The following is a 23,036-nucleotide window of genomic DNA, read 5'->3' as shown; positions in this document are numbered from 1 at the left end:
GATAATATAATGAGAATACACTGCTGTAAGTACATGACTGTGCATAGGTGTGTAATTGTATGATGACTGTAGTTTGCCACCATCTCCACAGGCATTGGCTGAAATGAATGGCAAAGATCTAGAGGGAGAACACATTGACATAGTCTTTGCAAAGCCCCCTGATCAGAAGAGGAAAGAACGCAAAGCTCAGAGACAAGCAGCCAAAACAAACATGTAAGAAGTCTTCCCAAATGTTACACCTCTTTACAAAAGGCTCCACTTTTCAAAGCCCAAATTGAATTGGTCATGCAACCATTTCAAAGTTCTAATCCCGTAAGAACAGTAATGAGTCCATATGTGTATAGTGCCTTGAACATTTTTTGCATGGTTCTGCTTGTTTTTCCCACATAGGTATGATGATTATTATTACAACTACGGCCCCCCTCAGTTGCCCCCTCCCACAAGAGGTGGAAGAAGTAGAGGTGGTGGTAGGGGAGGGTATGCTTACCCCCCTGACTATTATGGCTATGAGGATTACTACGATTATTATGGTTATGACTACCACAATTACCGTGACGGATACGAGGACCCCTACTACGGCTATGATGACTATCAGGCTCCCGCTAGAGGAAGAGGGGGCAGAAGTGCCTGGGGGCCACCACCAGCCAGAGGCCGAGGCGGTGCAGGTGCTTTCAGGGGCAGAGGTGGCTTTTCACCGCGTGGCGGTCCAGGATCAAGCAGAGGAGGTGTACGAGGTGCCAGAGGAGGTGTGCAGCAGAGAGGCCGCGGCGGGGTACGTGGTGCAAGGGGTGGCCGCGGTGGAAATGTAGGAGGAAAGCGCAAAGCTGATGGGTACAACCAGCCAGATTCCAAGCGGCGCCAGACCAATAATCAGAACTGGGGCTCTCAACCCATTGCTCAGCAACCGCTCCAAGGTGGTGATCGTTCTGGTAACTATGGTTACAAATCTGACAACCAGGAGTTTTATCAGGATTCTTTTGGGCAACAGTGGAAGTAGAACTTTAGGGCTATGATTTCAAATCATTTTTTTTAGAGGCTTGATCTGATTAGTTGTAAATCCATACGGTCGCCTCCCTTTTTTCCAATTTGGTAACATCTGGCAAGTTTTGTCTTGTATATATTTTAATAATCCGCTTGGATTTGAACCGTAGATACAATCCCACCTGCTTCTGGCGAACTGGTACATTTTTTTATAAAGTTGATTGTGATTTCCATAATGTTTTGACATTTTAAATTTGCAATCATGTGCTCCAGCTCTCTATTTGGCTATGGTAGTATTATGTATGTTTTTAGCAATTCTGATCTCCATGTCTTAAGTAGCTAACAGCAACAACGCTTATGTCTCTTAAATATGTAGCCTCGCTTTTTAAAACAAATGAAATTACAATCTGTATGTTACACAAGGTAATTCTAGGAAATAGCTTGTCTTGTAAAAAAAGAAGAAAAAAAAGGGGACTAGTCCTATTTTTTGCCTTTACATTTTGGCTTGTATTCTTTGCTGTTTGTCTGCTTTAATAAACATACACACACAAGTGTACAAAACTTCAAATTGTGTTGCAAATTCATGTTTCGGCAAATTCTCTCTTTAAATTGCCTTCAAATTTAAGGCTCCTTGTGGAAGAGAAGGGCTAAAGGTTTGCCAATGTTAGCCACATGCTGCAACGTCACTTTTGCATGCCATCAAATTTATCACCTAGTTCAGCAGTCGGCATCTTTCCACAATTCAAGTTTTACGTATGTGTGGAGACATACCCCATCAGAGCATATAAAAAAAATGAATCTCCATATCTCAAACATTGTCTATTTGATTTCACTTTTTTTTGTAGCCCAAATTTAAATTGATTTTTATTAAAGACATGCCCTGAAAACAAGTGTGAAATCTTTCTCTGGTGGCCACTTCAAATCTGTCCTTTCGACTATTAAGAAAGCACAATTTGTGAAGCTTTTCGTGTCGTAGATCTATATAGTCATTGGTAGCCTTCACTGATCTTGCATGTTTCTCAAATTCCTAATTGAGTAATGGTGGGCAATAATTGTCATGCATGGACTGTCTGTAGAGCTTGTACTTTGGCCATAACCCCTGATCTTTCCACATCCCTACTACTTTTCTCCTTTTAAAGAACACAGCAATGCCACTGTTCTGCTTGACCTTTTCCTAAAGGCATAGACTTGTTGCATGTGATGTTGAAAGGTGTGGAAGTCGATGAATGCTTACAAGTTTTTGTCTTTAATGTGCAGTAGCCCATTTTCTGTAGTTACATATGTGTAGATGTTATGTGGTCTTCTGTTGTGGTCTATCTTCTAATTGCATCCTTTTGTTACCTGACTAGCAGGGAAAAGAGGTCGAGGCCGGTCCTGACCTGTAACTATGAAGACTGACCTGCTACTTACTGTATGTGGGGGTTACACCAGGAAGCTGCCAATGGAAGTGATGGTAAGGTCAACTCAATGGTCCAATGATATGCTGCTTTAAGGCTGGAATATCTCCCAGAACTGCTACAGGAGAAGATGATCAAAAGAGAACTCAAATCACTTGCTTGGACTTTTTTATATTAACTTGTCACCTTCCCCCATATCCCCAAAGAATATGCCATTTTAAATGACTGAAGATGTTGAGATTTCCCAGGGGACTCTTCATCATGAAATGTAATTATGTCTTTTGCACTTTGTCTAAGTTTGAAGTGGCTCAGAGGAGCTTGATGCTAATGTACATTTGTGTGGTTAATGCAGCTTTATGCTGGAATAGACATGTTTAGATTTGGATTGGTTTTAAGAGAATGTTTTAAGGTGTAATCCCCTGGCGTAAATAGTCAGGCATTCCAGGAAGGTGGTTATTTTCTGAATTTATTTTAAAGGGTTGGTTAACTACAGTGGTGGAAAAAAGTACTGAATTGTCATACTTGAGTAAAAGATATGTTAATTAGAAAATGACTCAAATAATTGAGTCACCCAGTAAAATACTACTTGAGTAAAAGTAAGTATTTGGTTTTTAAATGTTTATTTATAAAAAGTAATTGATAACATGTAATTCAGTATCAAAAGTATACATCAAATTCCTTATTAAGCAAGCCACACGGCACCATGTTCTTGTATTTTTTATTTATTTACGGATAGCCAGGGGTACACTCCAACACTCAGACATAATTTACAAACGAAGCATTTGTGTTTAGTGATTCCGCCAGGTCAGCGGCAGTAGGGATGACCAGGGATGTTCTCTTTGATAAGTGTGTGAATTGGACCATTTTCCTCTCCTGCTAAGCATTCAAAATGTAAGAAGTAGTTTTGGATGTCAGAGAGAATGTGTGGAGTAAAAAAGTACATTATTTTATTTAGGAATGTAGTGAAGTAAAAGTTGTCAAATAGTAAAGTACAGATAAGCAAATTTACTTAAGTAAATACTTTTAACTAGTACTTAAGTACTTTACACCACTGGTTAACTACCTCCGTACAGAGGATTCAACTTCCCTGTTTGTACTGTAAATAGGAAAACTTCATTGATGAAAGAAGGGCTTGTTCACCCACTAAATATTAGGACTGTGAAGGTACCAGTATCGCACAATATTTTTTCCCATGGCAAAAATAACACGAAGCAAACAACTCTTTGTTACTTAAAACATCTACTATATGTAAAGTATTGTGTGCTATAGCTTGGAAAGTAAATACATGTGACTGGATGACACCATAATGTTTTTTTCCAACATTAGGGTTTTGTTTCCTTGCCACAATACGAGTATCGCGATACTGGTATCATTCCGGCCCTACTAAATATGCACAAGAGCAACAGCAGAGCACATGTAGTTTTATTATAGGTGCTGCATGCTATTTGTTTGACACTGCGAACAGTCAAACGCTGCATGTTAAATCATCTCATGTAATGAGCCTGAATGAACAAGCCTTGCTTTCATCTAGGCTGAACTGAATTTGTGGTGTGCTTCTTCAGATAATGTAGTTACTGGTTGTATTATAGTTTAGGAAAATGTTACTTTTGTAAAAGCTTGAACACCAGAAAAACAACATTTTTCAAGCTTTAAAGTGTCCCTTTCTTTGCTCAATGGGAAGTCTAACTTTTGTATATAATTGCATCCCTTTTGTAAGGTTGCATACACTAATGTTTGAAAGCCATCCACCTACTTTGTGTATAGATATTTGCCTAATCATGTTGTACAACTTGAGCATTGATCAGACATCCAACCAGCTGCCTTTTTGTCACATTTGACAAGTGTCTTCAATCTGCATCATGTTGAACATATGATTAGTAGCGGAGTTAGCTGGATATGACTGGTTTTATCCAGTTCAAAAAGGATGTGGCAGCTTTTTTTAAAATTGCATAAAGGATACTGAACAACTTGATGAGGTTTTGTACACAGTTGACTCCCTCAGTAAGCCCCGTGTTAAAATATTGTTGGCTGGCTAACAAGTTTTTTTATTATTTTTTTTGCAGTCTTGCAAATAAATGGTTTTATATTGTAAATTGAGGTGAGTAATTTATTTAAAAAAAAATAAAGGTCTTGATTTGATTGTAGTGCTCTTGCTACTGCATTCATGTGTATGACTTTATCAATCTAACAAGTGTATAGATGTAATGGAAATTGGTGAAAAGATTGATAATCAGCATGTTTGAGTTGTTGAATTAGTACACTACATTCACTGCCCTTTTTCTGGAATTTACAGCAATAGGCAAATACAGATTATATTTTGTTTACTGATCATGTCACTATCAAAACTACGAGTTTAATTGGAAATGCCAGAATTTTCACTATCAATAATAAGGGAATTATTAACAAACGTTACAGAAAATATGAACGCTAATACAACTAAAGACTACTGGTACTAAAGATTTCCCAGTCGCATTTCCAATCCTTCGATCCCTGTTCTGCTGCGCCTTTCTACTAGTGGCGAGGATTAGAGCCGGAAGTGACGACTGTAGGATTAAGGAAACAGTCAATCTGTCAAGGAAATAAACAACGCTTTCTGGCATAGGAAATAACGCCAGCTAGTTACAATTAAAATGAAGACATAGTTAGCTATACTTTCTTCTATCTGAAACTGACACAAAAGTATAACATGGTTCACTGTCTGAAGTAGAACTAGCTGCCTGGATTACTCATTTGTAAGTAGCCAGCTAGTTAATGTCGCGTGCCTCTTGATAATTCAAGTAAATTGTAGCTGGTATGCTGTTACTTTTTACTGGTAACTTTATTACTTCAAATAGTAGACTATCCATGTAACTAACTTGCTAGCTACATCTTTCACGCAAGCGTGAGTAAATACAATATTCACATCTTCAACAGATCCCATTTGTAAAATGGAATGTATTCGAGTTTATCTGGAGAGCCTGAAGCAAGGACTGCAAATTGATGTCTTGAGGGAAGTTGGACGTCAATATCCTGTCTTTTGCTTTCTTCTGGTTTTCATGCTGTCATTAACTATACTTCTTAATAGGTAGGTTTTGTGGAAAAACAAGGTTTATTTTTGAATAAATTACAAATGTTATACCTTATGCTCATGTAATCTGAAGTAGTTAAAACGGTTATTTTGCTCAATTCAGAGCTGTCGGGGGGAAAAGTCAGTATAGCATCCTGTCTATACCCATTCTTTCAGAATATTTCATTTTTTTCAGTTGAGGTATTAGACATCTATGTGTCTGACCTGGTTATTCTAGGTATCTTCACATTCTGATGGTGTTTTGGTCCTTCCTGGCTGGAGTGATTACGTTCTATTGCTCCCTCGGTCCAGAATCACTCCTGCCCAACATCCTGTACACCATAAAGCCCAAGAACAAAGTAAGCACATTCCAAAAACCTGAAGTACAAGGGTCATGTTCACTATGCACCAAATGGAAGAATACAGATTGAAACGGAGGGACAACCTCCTGAACTAAACACTCATTGTAGTTATCTGTTGCAAATGTTTTCCTTCAGTGTGCCATAATTAATATGACCCAATAGTCAGAGGGCAATGCAGTGTTTTGTAATAGAGTTGCTTATTATGTTTCTGTAAACAGTTGATAATTTCTCATTAGTCAGTGGGATATCCAAAAGTAAGTGACAAGTGTTGTAGCTACAGGGTCTCCCTATCTATTCTTCCACCAGCAAGAGCAACAGGAGCTGTTTCCATTGGGACACAGCTGTGCAGTGTGTGGGAAAGTAAAGTGCAAACGTCACAGGTATGTCAGACCACTCGATATAAGCCTAGCACAAATGGAGAACAGACCAAATGTCACATTTACATGTATGGCGAATGAATGGAAGCTTGTATTGAGCATCAATGAACAGCAGTGGCATTGATTGATTAGTAAAAGTCAAAGAAGGATTTGGCATAGTTAATCTGCCACCTGGTGGACACTGAGTCGGTGCTTCTCTTTCACATCACTATTGAAATATGTTGTCCTTCACAGACCAACATTACTCCTAGAAAACTATCAGCCATGGTTGGACTTGAAAGTCTACTCCAAAGTGGATGCTTCCATGTCTGAGGTATTGCAATGGGTCATTTTAAATAGGATTTTGATTAGAAATCACAATTATAACAGATTGTCAATCAGTCAATGTCTTTATTGTCCAAATCAGGAAATCCATTTTGTATTATCGTTTGGCCCGTAGGTGCTCGAGTTGGTTCTGGAGAATTTTGTATATCCCTGGTACCGGTGAGTAGATTCTACCACAGTTTTGAACTGTGGAACAGTTGAACAATTTTGAACAGACTTCCCTGTTCTGTGGAGAGGGAAGTGTGAATGCATATTTCATTATGCTTTTCTTTACAGGAACATCACAGATGATGAGGCATGTGTAGATGAACTGAGAATGACCTTTCGGTTCTTTGCATCTGTGTTAGTTCGACGCGCTCAGAAGGTGATGCATAGCTCTCAGTCGATTCAAGTTATGTATGCCTTTTAATTATATATTTTTTTAACCTTTATTTAACCAGGAAAAGACCATTGAGACCCAGAGTCTCTCTCTTTTTCAAGGGTCCACATATTGCTGATTATGGTTAATACATTGTTAATGTACTCAGGCTTTACACTAACTGTGAAAATGTTTCATACAGGTTGATGTCCCCTCAGTTATTTCTGGCAAAATGATGAAAGCAGCTATGAAGCACGTTGAAATAATTGCAAAGGCCAAGCAAAAAGGTTTATTTTCTGTAGATTGGTAACACAAATTGCAGTAAGTTTCTGCACTGCAAGATGTCGTTCAGTAGAGAACTAAATGTGCAAGTCTTAATACTGTGTGTGTGTGTTTCAGTGAAGAACACTGAGGGATTGCAGCAGGCTGCTCTGGTTGAGTATGGCCCTGACTTACATTTTGCCCTGCATAGTCGCAAAGATGAGCTGCGTTATCTCAGGAAGGTGACAAAGATGCTATTTGCCTATCTCATGCCTCCCAAAGCCACTGACTGCAGGTAGGCCAAATCAACCAGACAGTTACATCCCAAATGGCACCCTACCCCCTGTATTGTGCACTACTTTTGACCAGGGCCCATAGGGCAAAAGTAGTGTCGTATAAAGGGAAAAGGGTGCCATTTGGAACACAGCCAGAGACCGTGTACCTGTTGAAGGGAAAGGAAAACATTTATTTTTGAACAAAGGCAATTGGAATCCTCTGTCTTACTCTTTGTCAGATCTCTAGCTGTGCTGATGCAAGAGATCCTGGTAGGCTCTGTGTTCCTCCCCATCATGGACTTCATGGCTGATCCTGTAAGTATGATGATGTATGTGTGCTTAGTGATAGAGGGTGTAGAAGCTAAAGGCCATTCACATGACTCGTGCAAGAACAGCTTTGCGCTGAGCAAGCCTCGTTTTTCAAAAGAGCAGAATCAAGTGAATGGGCAGATTATATAAACTCAGAACTCTCTGCATTAAGATTGTATCAATGAAATGCATGAATGAGCAGAACATATTAGAACTGGAATTTTAGCAATGTAACTGTGGTGGTTGACACATTCCATCATACTGATGCATTCCTCCTGTTGCTTTTCAGGATACTGTGAACCACATGGTGCTAATATTCGTTGATGACACTCCAGTAAGTAAATTGCACATTTTACCAATCTTCTAGTGGAAGCATCATGCAGTCGTGCATTTGTGATTCATTCCTTAAATTGTTTTCCCAGTCTGAGCCGGCCATGGAGCCACCATCTAGCCTGGTTCCATTCCTGCAGAAATACGCTGACCCTCGTACCAAGAAGACATCTGTAAGTACTTAGTCCTATGGGCACAGAAAGCCCTTGTTACCCACATATCCAGTCTACTGAGCAATTAATTGTCTGTACAGTACCCTATCAGCCATTACAAGCACAATGAGAAAGGTAGTTAATGAACTTATACAGAATACACAAAAAAGAGAAGAGATTGATAAATGAAATATTGGTAGAGTTTTGCATGGACAAACACAGGATGTGTTCCAAATGGCCTCCTATTCCCTATATAGTGCATTACTATGGGTTCTATGGGCCCTGTTCAAAAGAAGTTGACTATAAAGGGAACAGTGTGCCATTTAGGGAGCACACACAGCTGCTGAACTCTGTCTTTCCTTCTGCCATCTGGTTTCCCAGGTGCTGAAGCTGGAGCTGAAGGAGATTCGGGAGCAGCAGGACCTTCTGTTCCGCTTCATGAACTTCCTAAAGCAGGAGGGAGCTGTGCACGTGCTCCAGTTCTTACTCACCGTGGGTAAGGACAAATCTCATAGAACCTCATACGAGGCTGTAAGGTCTTTCCTGCATACTGCTCTATTGAGAGGGATTTATATAAATTCATCAAAGATCCATTTAATGTAAGTCCATGAGGACATGTAAAATAACCATATAGTCAAGCCAGTGATATTTAGAGAGGTACTACACAACCCCACTTATTTTCAGTTAAGTTTTTGCATTTGAAAGTTTTATAAAGCACAGATCAATCTGGTAACACTAACAGCATTCATCCACTTCTCCTTCATGGTATTACAGAGGAGTTCAATGATAAGATCCTGTGTCCAGAGCTGAGTGAAGCTGAGCTGCAGCGTCTGCATGGTGAGGTGCAGCACGTCTACGAGACCTACTGCTTGGAGGAGAGTATCGACAAGATCAGTTTTGACCGGTTCATCGTTGAGGAAATACGAAACAGTAAGCTGTGGTAGTGACTTGGTGCTCACAATTTTACCACAATCATTTAACACAGTGTGATGTGAGATGTGCTCTTTTCTGGAAGTCCATAAACCTTTAAAAACATGTATCTTGTTTTAGTTGCAGAGGGGCCGTACGAGGGAGTGGTGAAGCTGCAGACTATGCGCTGCCTGTTTGAGGCCTACGAGCATGTCCTGTCCCTGCTGGAGAGTGTCTTCACCCCCATGTTCTGCCACAGCGATGGGGTGAGCCCCAGCCATGCACTGACACTACTCTCTGGTTGAATCCCAATGAGCTCACCTACTTCCTTAAGTTTGCGCTCGTTCACTACTGCCCACACATTTTAAAACATTGTAATGGTCAAGTAGGCTTCGGCTAGAGGGAGTTTCCATCTTGAAAGTTTACATACACTTAGGTTGGAGTCATTACATTTTTTTTTCTCCAAACACTCCGCAAATTTCTTGTTAACAAACTATGATTTTGGCAAGTCGGTTAGGACATCTACTTTGTGCATGACACAAGTAATTTTTCCAACAATTGTTTAAACAGATTATTTCACTTATAATTCACTGTATCACAATTTCAGTGGGTCAGAAGTCTACATACACTAAGTTTACTGTGCCTATAAACGGCTTGGAAAATTCCAGAAAATGATCTCATGGCTTTAGCTTCTGATAGGCTAATTGACATAATTTGAGTCAATAGGAGGATATATTTCAAGTACCTGTGGATGTATATCAAGGCCTACCTTCAAACTCAGTCCCTCTTTGGTTGACATCATGGGAAAATCAAAAGAAATCAGCCAGACCTCATCCTTGGGAGCAATTTCCAAACGCCTGAAGGTGCCGTTCATCTGTACAAACAATAGTATGCAAGTAATAACACCATGGGACCACGCAACCTTCATACCGCTCAGGAAGGAGACGCGTTCTGTCTCCTAGAGATGAACGTACCTTGATGCGAAAAGTGCAACTCAGTCCCAGAACAACAGCAAACGACCTTGTGAAGATGCTGGAAAAAACAGGTACAAAAGTATCTTTATCCACAGTAAAACGAGTCCTATATCGACATAATCTGAAAGGCCGCTCAGCAAGGAAGAAGCCACTGCTCCAAAACCACCATAAAAAAGCCAGACTATGGTTTGCAACTGCATATGGGGACAAAGATCGTATTTTTTGTATAAATGTCCTCTGGTCTGATGAAACAAAAGTAGAACTGTTTGGCCCAAATGACCATCGTTATATTTGGAGGATAAAGGTGGAGGCTTGCAAGCCGAAGAACACCATCCCAACCGTGAAGCACAGGGGTGGCAGCATCGTGTTGTGGAGGTGCTTTGCTGCAGGAGGGACTGGTGCACTTCTCAAAATAGATGGCATCATGAGGAACGGAAATTATGTGGATATATTGCATCAACGTCTCAAGACACCAGTCAGTAAGTTAAAGCTTGGTTGCAAATGGGTCTTCCCAAATGGACAATAACCCCAAACATACTTCCAAAGATGTGGAAAAATGGCTTAATGACAACGAAGTCAAGGTATTTGAGTGGCCCTCACAAAGCCCTGACCTCAATCATATAGAACATTTGTGGGTAGAACTGAAAAAGCGTGTGCGAGCAAGGATGCCTACAAACCTGACTCAGTTACACCAGCTCTGTCAGGAGGAATGGGCCAAAATTCACCCAACTTATTGTGGGAAGCTTGTGGAAGGCTAGCCAAAACGTTTGACCCAAGTTAAACAATTTAAAGGCAATGCTACCAAATACTAATTGAGTGTATGTAAACTTCTGACCCACTGGGAATGTGATGATAGAAATTAAAGCTGAAATAAATAATTCCATCTTCTATTATTCTGACATTTCACATTCTTAAAATAAAGTGGTGATCCTAACTGACCTAAGACAGGGAATTTTAACTTGGATTAAATGTCAGGAATTGTGAAAAACTGAGTTTAAATATATTTGGCTGTATGTAAACTTCGGACTTCAACTGTACCTGCCTGTCATTTTCCTTTCTAATCCATGAAGGGAAGTGAACATTTCTGGAAAAAGAGAGATTATTGGGACGCAACCTGTACTTTCTATGTGGACATAAACCATACACCCTAATCTAATCGCCTTCAATGGAATTATCCTACAATGAGCCAGAACATGATACAATGACAACGTGAACGTTTCAATATACAAAAGCAAGTTGACTAACTGATAATATTTTTCCCATTCATAACTCTATCTCTGCAGTATTTCAGATACCTGCTGATGGGGGCAGAGTCTCCAAAAAGGGACTCCAGAATGAACAGGTTTGTGCTCCTGATGGCAATGACTGTGACATTAGAAAGAGGTGTAATATTCTTCTAAACTGAAGTGTTTAGTGTTCTTTATTTTCACTCACTCATATACACACATATTTTCTCTTTGCATCTAAATAGAGACTTTATTGGAGAGCTTTCATCTTCATAACAGAAGTGTTAAGTGTAGTTTCAATGGCTATTTCTACACCGTGCATCTTTACTTCTCAGCCAAGACTCCACATTAGGGTGGCGTCTTGTTAACATAGGCCTGTTTACGCCCACCACAAACGATGGCACTGAAGCTATATTGTACTATTTGAAGCCTGTAGCTGTGGGCTTATGCTGTTTATCTTGCTGTTATTCCAGGAATAGTCTGAGTGTGGATGATATGAGGTGAGTATGTGTTTGGGAATGATGCAGACCAGGTTAATGTCCTGCTGCCGACTGCCATTGAGTTTCCTGCATGCCAGATATAATTAGCCCAGACTGCAGTGAATGGAACCAAAATTTGCTGTAGAAAAAGCATTGTGGGGCAATAAGCACTTTTCTTCAGTAGGCTTTTGCAAGCTAGCGTTTATTTTTATTTTTAAGACTTGCTCTTTACCTTTGTATTGCTGTAACTGAACAAGAATTGGGGTTATATGTAATTGTTTTTATTCAGTTGAATAATTGTTGAACATTCAAGGTAGCAGGTGTTTTGAATAGTATTTTAATTTCTAGTTTTGGCGTTGAACTCGAGCCACAGAATGGAGGAAGAGGATAAATATGGGGTTTCCCATGGCCCCATAACTAATCTCCTCTCATACTGTTTCTCTAATGGTCTATCCATGTCTTGTGTGAGCGCCCATAGTTCTCTTGTGTATAATGGACGCCAGATCTCCTTGTCGGGACAGCGTTGGAGGGCCTCAATTTCACCTCTTCAACCTTCCCTTCTTGTCCCTAATATTTGGTCTGCACTAAGTTGCCCATCCAACATTCAAACCACCTTTACTGATATATGGCTAGATGTGAGCCTCAGTCTGTAAGCATGGACTCCTGTACACAACTACAAACTACCTCTCATTGCTTGAGTGCATCTGTTCTCATCTGTCTGCTTGGCATTAGTAGAATGTGCAACGTTTCATAATGTGTGCTCTCTTTGTGTGTTCATGTTTGGATTTGGACCACAGCATGGCATTTTGACTTTGGACTTATAGTTTCAACATCTTTGCAGCATTTTGAATTATTTTGATCTGCATAGCACCATTTGAGGCATCGCTGCATTAGCAGCAGATGTTTGGATAAGTGGCATCAACTGTTGACAGCAACAACACATGCAGTTTCACACAGTTGCCTGTCTGGCATTCAATTTCCTAGTGTGTGTTCACTTCTGTGTTCGTGTGTGCCTGTGAAGGAACGTCTCAAAACGAGGGGAGACGTTTGGGATCAGCCGGATCGGCAGCAAAATCAAAGGCGTCTTCAAGAGCACCACCATGGAGGGGGCGATGCTGCCGTACTCCATGTGCGATGCTGAAGATGAAGCGGTGAGAACCCTTCCCCCAAAACGAACAATGACTAACTATGATCACATCCCCATCCTCCACCATGCATATGAATGGGGGATTTCTATTCCTGCATATTGTAACCACAGACTGAGTTTCCATAGTGATTTTGATTGAATTGTCAGTTACTTTAGTAGTAAGTACAGTTTTCAAAAAATACACTCCGGGGATAACACTTTAAAGTATCACACAACAATTATTTCCAATTCCAATATCGTTCTTGAATTTTCACACACTAACACATCATTGAACATGCCATACAAATAAATTAATTTTAATTAATTATATGAAGTGCCTTTTTGACATCCCATATTGTGTTGCAGGTTGAGGAAGCGACTATGGTGATGGAGGATGACTCCCCTGTGGAGGCAGCTAGTACTCCAGGAGTCCTGAGGAACTTGTCAGCCTGGAGCATCACCATCCCCTACATTGACTTCTACGATGACGAGGTGAAGAAGGAGAGGGTCCCCGTGTTCTGCATCGACGTGGAACGCAATGACATGAAGGAAGGTGAGGGCACGGCTAGAGCTGTTTATGTTAAGTCCCAAATGCCACCCTATTCCCTACACAGTACACTACTTTTGATCAGAGGGCCCTGGTCAAAAGTAGTGTACTTTGTACGGAATAGGGTGCCATTTAGGATGCACTATATATGTGTTCTATGAATTATGTGTGTGGGAATTGGGGGAAATATAAAACTGCAGTATTGATGTTGGTTTTCAATTGTGTTGATTCTTGAGTGATTTTTTTTCTGTTTCAGTGGGACATGAAACAGAGGACTGGTCCATCTTCAGACGATACATGGAATTCTACGTTCTAGAAAATAAACTCACAGAGTTCCACGGTAAGACGACATTGTGTACTTTCTCACACATTTCTTCAGAGGAAGTATACATGTTTGGCTTTGTCATCTCTGAAGTCCTGTGGTTAGTAGATGTGAGCTTCCGTTACCTTTTTTCACATTTGATGTGTCACTGGTAGTTTTTAACTTGTTTTTTTTGTTGCACAGGCTCATTTGCAGATGCACAGCTCCCTTCGAAAAGAATTATAGGACCAAAGAACTATGAGTTCCTATCATCAAAGAGGGAAGAATTTGAGGAGTATTTGCAGGTATTCCTACAAAACATTATGAACGGCTCTTTCCATGATATAGACTGACCAGGTAAAAGCTATGATCCCTTATTGATGTCACCTGTTAAATCTACTTCGATCAGTGTAGATGAAGGGGAGGAGACCGGTTAAAGAAGGTTATAGTAGTAGGTGCCAGGTGCACCTGTTTGTGCCAAGACCTGCAACGCTGCTAGGTTTTTCAGGCGCAACAGTTTCCTGTGTGTATCAAGAATGGTCCACCACCCAAAGGACATCCAGCTGACTTGACACAAATGTGGGAAGCATTGTAGTCAACATGGGCCAGCATCCCTGTGGAACGCTTTCGACACCTTGTCGAGTCCATGCCCTGATGAATTGAGGCTATTCTGAGGGCAAAGGGGGGTGCATCTCAATATTAGGAAGGTGTGTTATGTACACTGTGTACGTAGGCCTATTGCTCTGTAGTGTACAGTAACTGTAGTACCTATACAGTTCTATGAAATCGAAACTACTATAATATATGTCTGTGTTGTAAACAGAGACTGCTGCAGCACCCAGAGTTGAGTAACAGTCAGCTGTTGGCAGACTTCCTGTCACCTCACAGCATGGAGACTCAGTTCATGGACAAGATGATGCCTGATGTAAACCTGGGTATGGCGCATCAAATAACACTTATGTATAACACAAGGAGCACTAAAAATTCATAGGTTGTATGTATCCCAAATGGCACCCTATTTCCCATATAGTGCACTACTTTTGACCAGAGCATAATAGGTATGCAATGTGTAGGGAATAGGGTGACAATTGGGATGCATCCTTAAAAACCCACCCATTCATACAAGGAGGCCTAAAGATGCCATAGAGAAATTCATAGGAGAAATTCATTGTTGATTAGCTATGTAGCATCATGTGTAGCTGTGTTGACAAATGTATTTTATTCCTTCTCAGGTAAAATATTCAGGTCTGTCCCTGGAAAAATTATAAAAGAGGTAAGAGGCATTTATCCTATGGGATTTTAATAGTAGAATATCTCTTGGGATATACTATAGTTAGTCACTAAAATTATTTCACTCTTAAATAAAGAATATATGATCAGACAATGGTGTTGCAGACCTCAGCTCAGTGGTGTGATATTAATCATGATGTTGTGTCTGTTTTTCCTCTGCCTGCCAGAAAGGACAGAACCTAGAGCCTTTCATCCAGTCCTTCTTCAACTCTTGTGAATCTCCCAAAGTCAAACCCAGCAGGCCTGAGCTGACCACCCTCAGCTCTACTGCTGAGTACAACAAGGTCAGCTACTGTTGCAAAATTCCCGAAACTTTCCCCAAATTCCCTGGTTTTACCTAAGTTAAAATCTCTGTGCAAAACTCCCCATCTGTCCACTTGGCCTATACATACTTCACAGTGGAAACACTAAGTACACCCCTCCCATCCAGCTTAGCTATATGTAGGGATATATCCTGCCTGAGTGGACAGCCTTAATCACTGATTATCTCCTTACCCCTGCTCTCTGCCAGGATGTTCTCACTTTATTTTACCTTTTATTTTAACTAGGCAACAAGTTCTTATTTTCAATGACTGCCTAGGAACAGTGGGTTAACTGCCTGCTCAGGGGCAGAACAACAGATTTGTACCTTGCCAGTTCGGGGGTTTAAACTTGCAACCTTCCGGTTACAAGTCCAACGCTCTAACCACTAGGCTACCCTGCCTGAAGTTGGAAGTTTACATACACCTCAGCCAAATACATTTAAACTCAGTTTTTCACAATTCCTGACATTTAATCCTTGTAAGAATCCCTGTCTTAGGTCAGTTAGGATCACCACTTTATTTTAAGAATGTGAAATGTCAGAATAATAGTAGAGTGATTTATTTCAGCTTTAATTTCTTTCATCACATTCCCAGTGGGTCAGAAGTTTACATACACTCAATTAGTATTTGGTAGCATTGCCTTTAAGTTGTTTAACTTGGGTCAAATGTTTTGGGTAGCCTTCCACAAGCTTCCCACAATAAGTTGGGTGAATTTTGGCCCATTCCTCCTGACAGAGCTGGTGTAACTGAGTCAGGTTTGTAGGCCTCCTTGCTCACACACACTTTTTCAGTTCTGCCCACAAATGTTCTATATGATTGAGGTCAGGGCCGCAATTTCCGTTCCTCATGAAGCCATCTATTTTGTGAAGTGCACCAGTTCCTCCTGTAGCAAAGCACCCCCACAACATGATGCTGCCACCCCCGTTCTTCATGGTTGGGATGGTGTTCTTCAGCTTGCAAGCCTCCCCCTTTTCCTCCAAACATAACAATGGTCATTATGGCCAAACAGTTCTATTTTTGTTTCATCAGACCAGAGGACATTTCTCCAAAAAGTACGATCTTTGTCCCCATGTGCGGTTGCAAACTGTCTGGCTTTTTTATGGTGGTTATAGAGCATGTTATGTCGATATAGGACTCGTTTTACTGTGGATATAGATACTTTTGTACCTATTTCCTCCAGCATCTTCAAGGTCCTTCGCTGTTGTTCTGGGATTGATTTGCACTTTTCACACCGAAGTACGTTCATCTCTAGGAGACAGAACACATCTCCTTCCTGAGCAGTATGACGACTGCGTGGTCCCATGGTGTTTATACTTGCGTACTATTGTTTGTACAGATGAACGTGGTACCTTCAGGCATTTGGAAATTGCTCCCAAGGATGAACCATACATTAAATAATCTCTGTTAAACAATTGTTGTAAAAATGACTTGTGTCATGCACAAAGTAGATGTCCTAACTGACTTGCCAAAACATTTGTGGAGTGGTTGAAAAACACGTTTTAATGACTCTAACCTAAGTGTATGTAAACTTCCGACTTCAAATGAATGTCAGAACGATAAATCTTTACACACTCCTTCCCAAAAACATAAACCATGACTGTTCCGGTCATTCCAGGGTTTATCACTTTTGGAAGAAGAACATTTTCCACTGAAACTATGCATATAAAAAACAGACTTTTGATATGTACAGTAGTGGCCAAAAGTTGGCCACGACTGATATTAATTTTCAAAGTCTGCTGCCTCAGTTTGTATGATGGCAAATTGCATATATTCCAGAATGTTATGAAGAGTGATAAGATGATTTGCAATTTATTGCAAAGTCCCTCTTTGCCATGCAAATGAACTGAATCCCCCCCAAAAAATTCCACTGCATTTCAGCCCTGCCACAAAAGGACCAGCTGACATCATGTCAGTGATTCTCTCGTTAACACAGGTGTGAGTGTTGATGAGGACAAGGCTGAAGATCACTCTGTCATGCTGATTGAGTTCGAATAACAGACTGGAAGCTTCAAAAGGAGGGTGGTGTTTGGAATCATTGTTCTTCCTCTGTCAAACATGGTTACCTGCAAGGAAACACATGCCATCATCATTGCTTTGAACAAAAAGGGCTTCACAGGCAAGGATATTGCCGCCAGTAAGATTGCACCTAAATCAACCATTTATCGGATCATCAAGAACTTCAAGGAGAGCGGTTCAATTATTGTGAAGAAGGCTTCAGGGCGCCCAAGAAAGTCCAGCAAGCGCCAAGACTGTCTCCTAAAGTTGATTCCGCTGCGGGATCGGGGCACCACCAGTACAGAGCTTGCTCAGGAATGGCAGCAGGCAGGTGTGAGTGCATCTGCATGCACAGTGAGGTGAATACTTTTGGAGGATGGCCTGGTGTCAAGAAGGGCAGCAAAGAAGCCACTTTTCTCCAGGAAAAACATCAGGGACAGACTGATATTCTGCAAAAGGTACAGGGATTTGACTGCTGAAGACTGGGGTAAAGTCATTTTCTCTGACTCCTCTTTCCGATTGTTTGGGGCATCCGGAAAAAAGCTTGTCCAGAGAAGACAAGGTGAGCTCTACCATCAGTCCTGTGTCATGCCAACAGTAAAGCATCCTGAGACCATTCATGTCTGGGGTTGCTTCTCAGCCAAGGGAGTGGGATCACTCACAATTTTGCATAAGAACACAGCCATGAATAAAGAATGGTACCAACACATTCTCCAAGAGCAACTTCTCCCAACCATCCAGGAACAGTTTGGTGACAAACAATACCTTTTCCAGCATGATGGAGCACCTTGCCATAAGGCAAAAGTGATAACTAAGTGGCTCGGGGAACAAATCATAGATATTTTGGGTCCATTGCCAAGAAACTCCCCAGACCTTAATCCCCCAAAAATGGTGCGTGCATATGTATTCACCCCTTTGCTATGAAGCCCCTAAATAAGATCTGGTGCAACCAATTACATTCAGAAGTCACATGGTTAGTGCACACAGGTGGACTTGAAATCTGTGTCACATGATCTCAGTATACATACACCTGTTCTGAAAGGGCCCAGTCTGTCTGTGGAATGACTTAAAGATTGCTGTACATTCCCATCCAACTTGAAGGAGCTGGAGCAGTTTTGCCTTGAAGAATGGGCAAAAATCCCAGTGTCTAGATGTTCCAAGCTAAGAGTCAAATACCCCAAGAGACTTGCAGCAGTAATTGCTGCAAAAGGTGGCTCTACAAAGTATTGATTTTGGGGGGGATGAATAGTTATGCACGCGTAAGTTTTTTTTTTTTTTTGTATCACAAAAACATATTGCTTCTACAAAGTGGTAGGTATGTTGTGTAAATCAAATGAGACAAACCCCTAACAAATCAATTTTAATACCAGGTTGTAAGGCAACAAAATAGGAAAAGTGCCAAGGGGATGAATACTTTTGCAAGCCACTAATTAAAGATGTTAGAATATGGCTTGACTGACTGCTCTATAGCTTAGAACTGCCTTGACAGTTGTATTTTTCATTCTGTCAATAAAACGTTGTCCCTTCCGATCTCCCTAGCTCTCCAATGACCTCTACAAAAACAATGCTAATCTGTTTGAGACCCTGGAGACACATAACCGGAACTACTTTATGGAGATGATCTCGGTAGAAGGGATGTATGACTACATGATGTTTATGGGTAAGTGACCAGGCACAAGTAGTAGTTCCCTTTCATAGAGAAGAACTGAACTATGTGGTATGTTCCCCAGCACTCAGAAGGGAGAACAAACAATGAGTCACTGACAACAACCAAAACAAGTGGGGTTTTAGGAGGGGTTCTGAAAGACACTCATGGGGGTGTCCACAGAAAGTTGACTAGCAACAACAACTGGAACCTAAGAGACCCACCATGAGCGCCCACTAAATTTGCCTAAGAAAAAGCTAACAAAAGAAAAACCCACACCAAACTAATGGCGTGAAACAAAGTCAGATAAAGGATTGTTTGTCTAAAAATCAAAATAGAGCGCCAACTAAAGGTGTTAACCCTCCGCATCTATCAAGACAACTGGAGCACTGGGCCAGCCACTCTTAAATAGCACTTGGGCCAGCACAGGTGAAACACCTTCCCACTAACAAGATGGAAACAGCACAGGTGTAACGCATACTGACTAACGAGGTGACAGCAATTGGTGCGCCCTACGTGATAACGAGCTAAAGACCAACCTCAAAACATAAATGGAAAAGCCAAAGCTTGTAACATATGACTAACTGTTATAGGATTCAGCCAATAGACTTTTTATTTTAAAATTTTAGTCATTTAGCATAGTGTTTCCCAACTCTAGTCCTCCAATACCCCCAACAGCACACATTTTTGTTGTAGCCTCGGACAAACTCACCTGATTCAACCTGTCAACTAATCCTCAAGCCCCCAATGAGCCGAATCAGGTGTTTGTCCAGGGCTACAACAAAAATGTGTGCTGTTGGGGGTACTGGAGTTGGGAAACACTGATTTAGCAGACTCTTATCCAGAGTGACTTGCTCAAGGGCACATTGACATATTTTTCAACTAGTCGGCTCAGGGATTCGAACCAGTGACCTTTCGGTCCAACGCTCATCTTGTGCAAGTTAATCCAGAGTTTTAGCACTACCAGTGATGGCCACCACAGTGTTTGTCATGATAGAAAGATTTTAGGATGGTTTGCTTATCCTGATTGTCAGACACACACCTGTTGCCCAGTCATGATTCTTTTCATTGTGTTTGATGGACAGGTCGAGTCGTGTTCCACATGCCAGACTGGATGCATCACATCCTGTCAGGGGGGCGGATCTTGCTCAAGAACACATTTGAGGCCTACATGGATAGCTACATTCAACACAAACTAGAGATGATCCTGCAGGAGCACCGTGTGGTGTCTCTCGTCACCATGCTCAGAGGTACTGTTTGTGTGTTGGTCTCTCTCCGTGTGTGTGTTTGTGCGTGCGGTCGCTTGTGTATGTTCCTTCAGTAACGCATCCTGTTTTGTTGACATTCTCCCCCAACCCCTCCTATTTCCTACCTAAGGCTCAACCAAAGTTTAAGAGTAGCATACAATCACTGTAGATGTGCTGTTTCACTTCAGTGCTCATCCAAATCCAATCACCATGATATTGTTTGTTATCCCATGTCCATTGAGGTCTGGGATTGCCATGCCTTACTTAATCCAGCTCTCCTAAACTCATAATTACACTTTCTGCTAAATTTCAGATGCTGTGTTCTGCGAGAACAGTGAGGAACGCACCACAGGAGACAAGCAGAGAAGAGCCAAGAAGGCATTTGAAGAGATGATTAATTATCTGCCAGGTTAGACCCAGGCTTTGGCTGACTATTAATATTATCTCTACTCAGTAATTTTCTTTTGCCATATTCACCTGCTCTGAGTGGGAAAAATTTGTTTTGAGCGATCATCCAACACGGAATTGCAAGTCGGAAACTCTGGGATCATCCTAGAGTTTCCTCCTATCCCAGATATTTTCCATTGTAGAAACATTCCAGTTTCACCAATCAGTCCCATTAATGGCAAAGGCAGATAACATTGGCCTCGGTTCAGCTGTACAGTATTGCTGTGTCTGTCTTTTCACCTTGTAGACTTTATGGAAAAGTGCATTGGACAGGAGGCCAAGTACGAGGGCATCCGACTTCTCTTTGACGGCTTCCAGCAGCCACTTCTCAACAAGCAGGTAAAGCTAAAAGGCAAGCATGAAGACGAGTAACAGCTTCTCTGCAGCCAAGGTCTCATGGCGATATTAACTGTTTTCTCTCCTCTTGTTTCTGTCTTTTGGCTCCCCTAAGATGACGTACGTTCTGATGGATATTGCTGTCGAAGAACTGTTTCCAGAACTCGGCAAGGTAAACTTCTGAGAATCAGCTATACAGAGCCTTGCAAAAGTATTCATCCCCCTTGGCGTTATTCCTATTTTGTTGCATTACAACCTGTAATTTAAATAGATTTTTATTTGGATTTCATGTAATGGACAGACACAACATAGTCCAAATTGGTGAAGTGAAAAAAATTACTTATTTAAAAAAAGAAATGTAAAAGTGGTGTGTGTATGTATTCACCCCCTTTGCTATGAAGCCCCTAAATAAAACCTGGTGCAACCAATTACCTTCAGAAGTCACATGGTTAGTAAAAGTCCACCTGTGTGCAATCTGTGTCACATGATCTCAGTATACATACACCTGTTCTGAAAGGGCCCAGAGTCTGCAACACCAGTAAGCAAGAGGCACCACCAAGCAAGCAGCACTATGATGACCAAGGAGCTCTCCAAATAGGTCAGGGACAAAGTTGTGGAGAAGTACAGATCAGGGTTGGGTTATAAAAAAATATCAGAAACGTTGAACATTCCACGGAGCACAATTAAATCCATTATTAAAAAAATTGAAAGAATACGGCACAACAAACCTTCCAAGAGAGGGCCGCCCACCAAAACTCACAGACCATGCAAGGAGGGCATCAATCAGAGAGTCAACAAAGAGATCAAAGATAACCCTGACGGAGCTGCAAAGCTCCACAGCGGAGATTGGAGTATTTGTTGCAGTATAGGACCGCCTTAAGCCGTACACTCCACAGAGCTGGGCTTTACGGAAGAGTGGCCAGAAAAAGCCATTGCTTAAAGAAATAAATTGGTGTTCGCCAAAGGCATGTGGGAGACTCCCCAAACATTGAAGAAGGTACTCTGATCAGATGAGACTAAAATATAGATGTTTGGCCATCAAGGAAAACGCTATGTCTGGTGCAAACCCAACACCTCTCATCACCCGAGAACACCATCCCTACAGTGAAGTATGGTGGTGGCAACATCTTGCTGTGGGGATGTTTTTCATTGGCAGGAACTGGGAAACTGGTCAGAATTGAAGGAATGATGGATGGCGCTAAATACAGGGAAATTCTTGAGGGAAACCTGTTTCAGTCTTCCAGAGATTTGAGACTGGCACGGAGGTTCACTTGGGACGGAGGACAATGACCCTAAGCATACTGCCAAAGTAACACTCGAGTGGTTTAAGGGGAAACATTTAAATGTCTTGGAATGGCCTAGTCAAAGCCCAGACCTTAATCCAATTGAGAATCTGAAGTATGACTTAAAGATTGCTGTACACCAGCAGAACCCATCCAACTTGAAGAATGGGCAAAAATCCCAGTGGCTTGATGTTCCAAGCTTATAGAGACATACCCCAAGAGACTTGCAGCTGTAATTGCTGCATAAGGTGGCTCTACAAAGTATTGACTTTGGGGGGGGGGGGGGGGGGGGGGTGAAAAGTTATGCAAGCTCAAGTTTTCAGTTTTTTGTCTTTCTTGTTTGTTTCACCAAAAATATTTTGCATCTTCAAAGTGGTAGGCATGTTGTGTAAATCAAATGATACACCCCCCCCCCCCCCTCACAAAATTCATTTTAATTCCAGGTTGTAAGGCAACAAAATATGAAAAATGCCAAGGGGGGTGAATACTTTTGCAAGCCACTGTATGCAGGGCAACCATTCGTAATACGTTTGTAGTACGTTTGTCATAATATGTATGCCTACGAGCTGACAAGGTACAAATCTGTCGTTCTGCCCCTGAACAGGCAGTTAACCCACTGTTCCCAGGCCGTCATTGAAAATAAGAATGTGTTCTTAACTGACTTGCCTGGTTAAATAAAGGTAAAATAAAAAATTAAAATCTTACTACAATGCCATTATTGTGCTGTATACGTCAACCTTAGCTGTGTTCTTAAAAG

The 23,036-nt window shown here is 41.3% G+C and overlaps 2 protein-coding genes across 24 annotated transcripts in view; both read left to right on the top strand.

Annotated features, from left to right (window-relative positions):
- LOC109900633 (heterogeneous nuclear ribonucleoprotein Q) overlaps positions 1–4,471 on the top strand; it is a 9,781-nt gene extending 5,310 nt beyond the window's left edge. The window contains exons 10-12 of one of the 7 annotated variants that reach the window (XM_020496347.2): positions 92–213; positions 391–914; positions 2,334–4,471. In XM_020496347.2, coding sequence (XP_020351936.1) covers positions 92–213; positions 391–914; positions 2,334–2,359 — 672 coding nt within the window. In that variant the 3' untranslated portion in view covers positions 2,360–4,471. Of the gene's footprint in view, positions 1–91; positions 214–390 lie in introns of all 7 variants that reach the window. The other 6 variants (XM_020496349.2, XM_020496348.2, XM_020496346.2 and 3 more) reach the window with 6 other exon arrangements.
- LOC109900631 (sorting nexin-14) overlaps positions 4,360–23,036 on the top strand; it is a 20,856-nt gene continuing 2,179 nt past the window's right edge. The window contains exons 1-30 of one of the 17 annotated variants that reach the window (XM_031837031.1): positions 4,936–5,110; positions 5,292–5,442; positions 5,663–5,783; positions 6,093–6,166; positions 6,398–6,476; positions 6,603–6,646; positions 6,764–6,851; positions 7,048–7,132; positions 7,245–7,401; positions 7,621–7,696; positions 7,980–8,024; positions 8,113–8,193; positions 8,554–8,668; positions 8,947–9,102; positions 9,223–9,347; positions 11,339–11,397; positions 11,755–11,781; positions 12,782–12,911; positions 13,253–13,439; positions 13,690–13,773; positions 13,939–14,039; positions 14,558–14,669; positions 14,967–15,007; positions 15,192–15,308; positions 18,861–18,981; positions 20,052–20,216; positions 20,527–20,622; positions 20,908–20,999; positions 21,112–21,168; positions 22,884–22,959. In XM_031837031.1, the coding sequence (XP_031692891.1) occupies positions 5,306–5,442; positions 5,663–5,783; positions 6,093–6,166; positions 6,398–6,476; positions 6,603–6,646; positions 6,764–6,851; positions 7,048–7,132; positions 7,245–7,401; positions 7,621–7,696; positions 7,980–8,024; positions 8,113–8,193; positions 8,554–8,668; positions 8,947–9,102; positions 9,223–9,347; positions 11,339–11,397; positions 11,755–11,781; positions 12,782–12,911; positions 13,253–13,439; positions 13,690–13,773; positions 13,939–14,039; positions 14,558–14,669; positions 14,967–15,007; positions 15,192–15,308; positions 18,861–18,981; positions 20,052–20,216; positions 20,527–20,622; positions 20,908–20,999; positions 21,112–21,168; positions 22,884–22,916 (2,805 nt within the window). In that variant the 5' untranslated portion in view covers positions 4,936–5,110; positions 5,292–5,305 and the 3' untranslated portion in view covers positions 22,917–22,959. Of the gene's footprint in view, positions 4,477–4,916; positions 5,111–5,291; positions 5,443–5,662; positions 5,784–6,092; positions 6,167–6,397; positions 6,477–6,602; positions 6,647–6,763; positions 7,697–7,979; positions 8,025–8,112; positions 8,194–8,553; positions 8,669–8,946; positions 9,103–9,222; positions 9,348–11,338; positions 11,398–11,754; positions 11,782–12,781; positions 12,912–13,252; positions 13,440–13,689; positions 13,774–13,938; positions 14,040–14,557; positions 14,670–14,966; positions 15,008–15,191; positions 15,309–18,860; positions 18,982–20,051; positions 20,217–20,526; positions 20,623–20,907; positions 21,013–21,111; positions 22,960–23,036 lie in introns of those variants that run through there. The other 16 variants (XR_004211886.1, XM_031837025.1, XM_031837024.1 and 13 more) reach the window with 16 other exon arrangements.

The sequence above is a fragment of the Oncorhynchus kisutch genome, linkage group LG12, assembly GCF_002021735.2.
Source record: "Oncorhynchus kisutch isolate 150728-3 linkage group LG12, Okis_V2, whole genome shotgun sequence".
NCBI lineage: Eukaryota > Metazoa > Chordata > Actinopteri > Salmoniformes > Salmonidae > Oncorhynchus > Oncorhynchus kisutch.
This window is presented reverse-complemented; position numbering and strand designations above follow the sequence as displayed.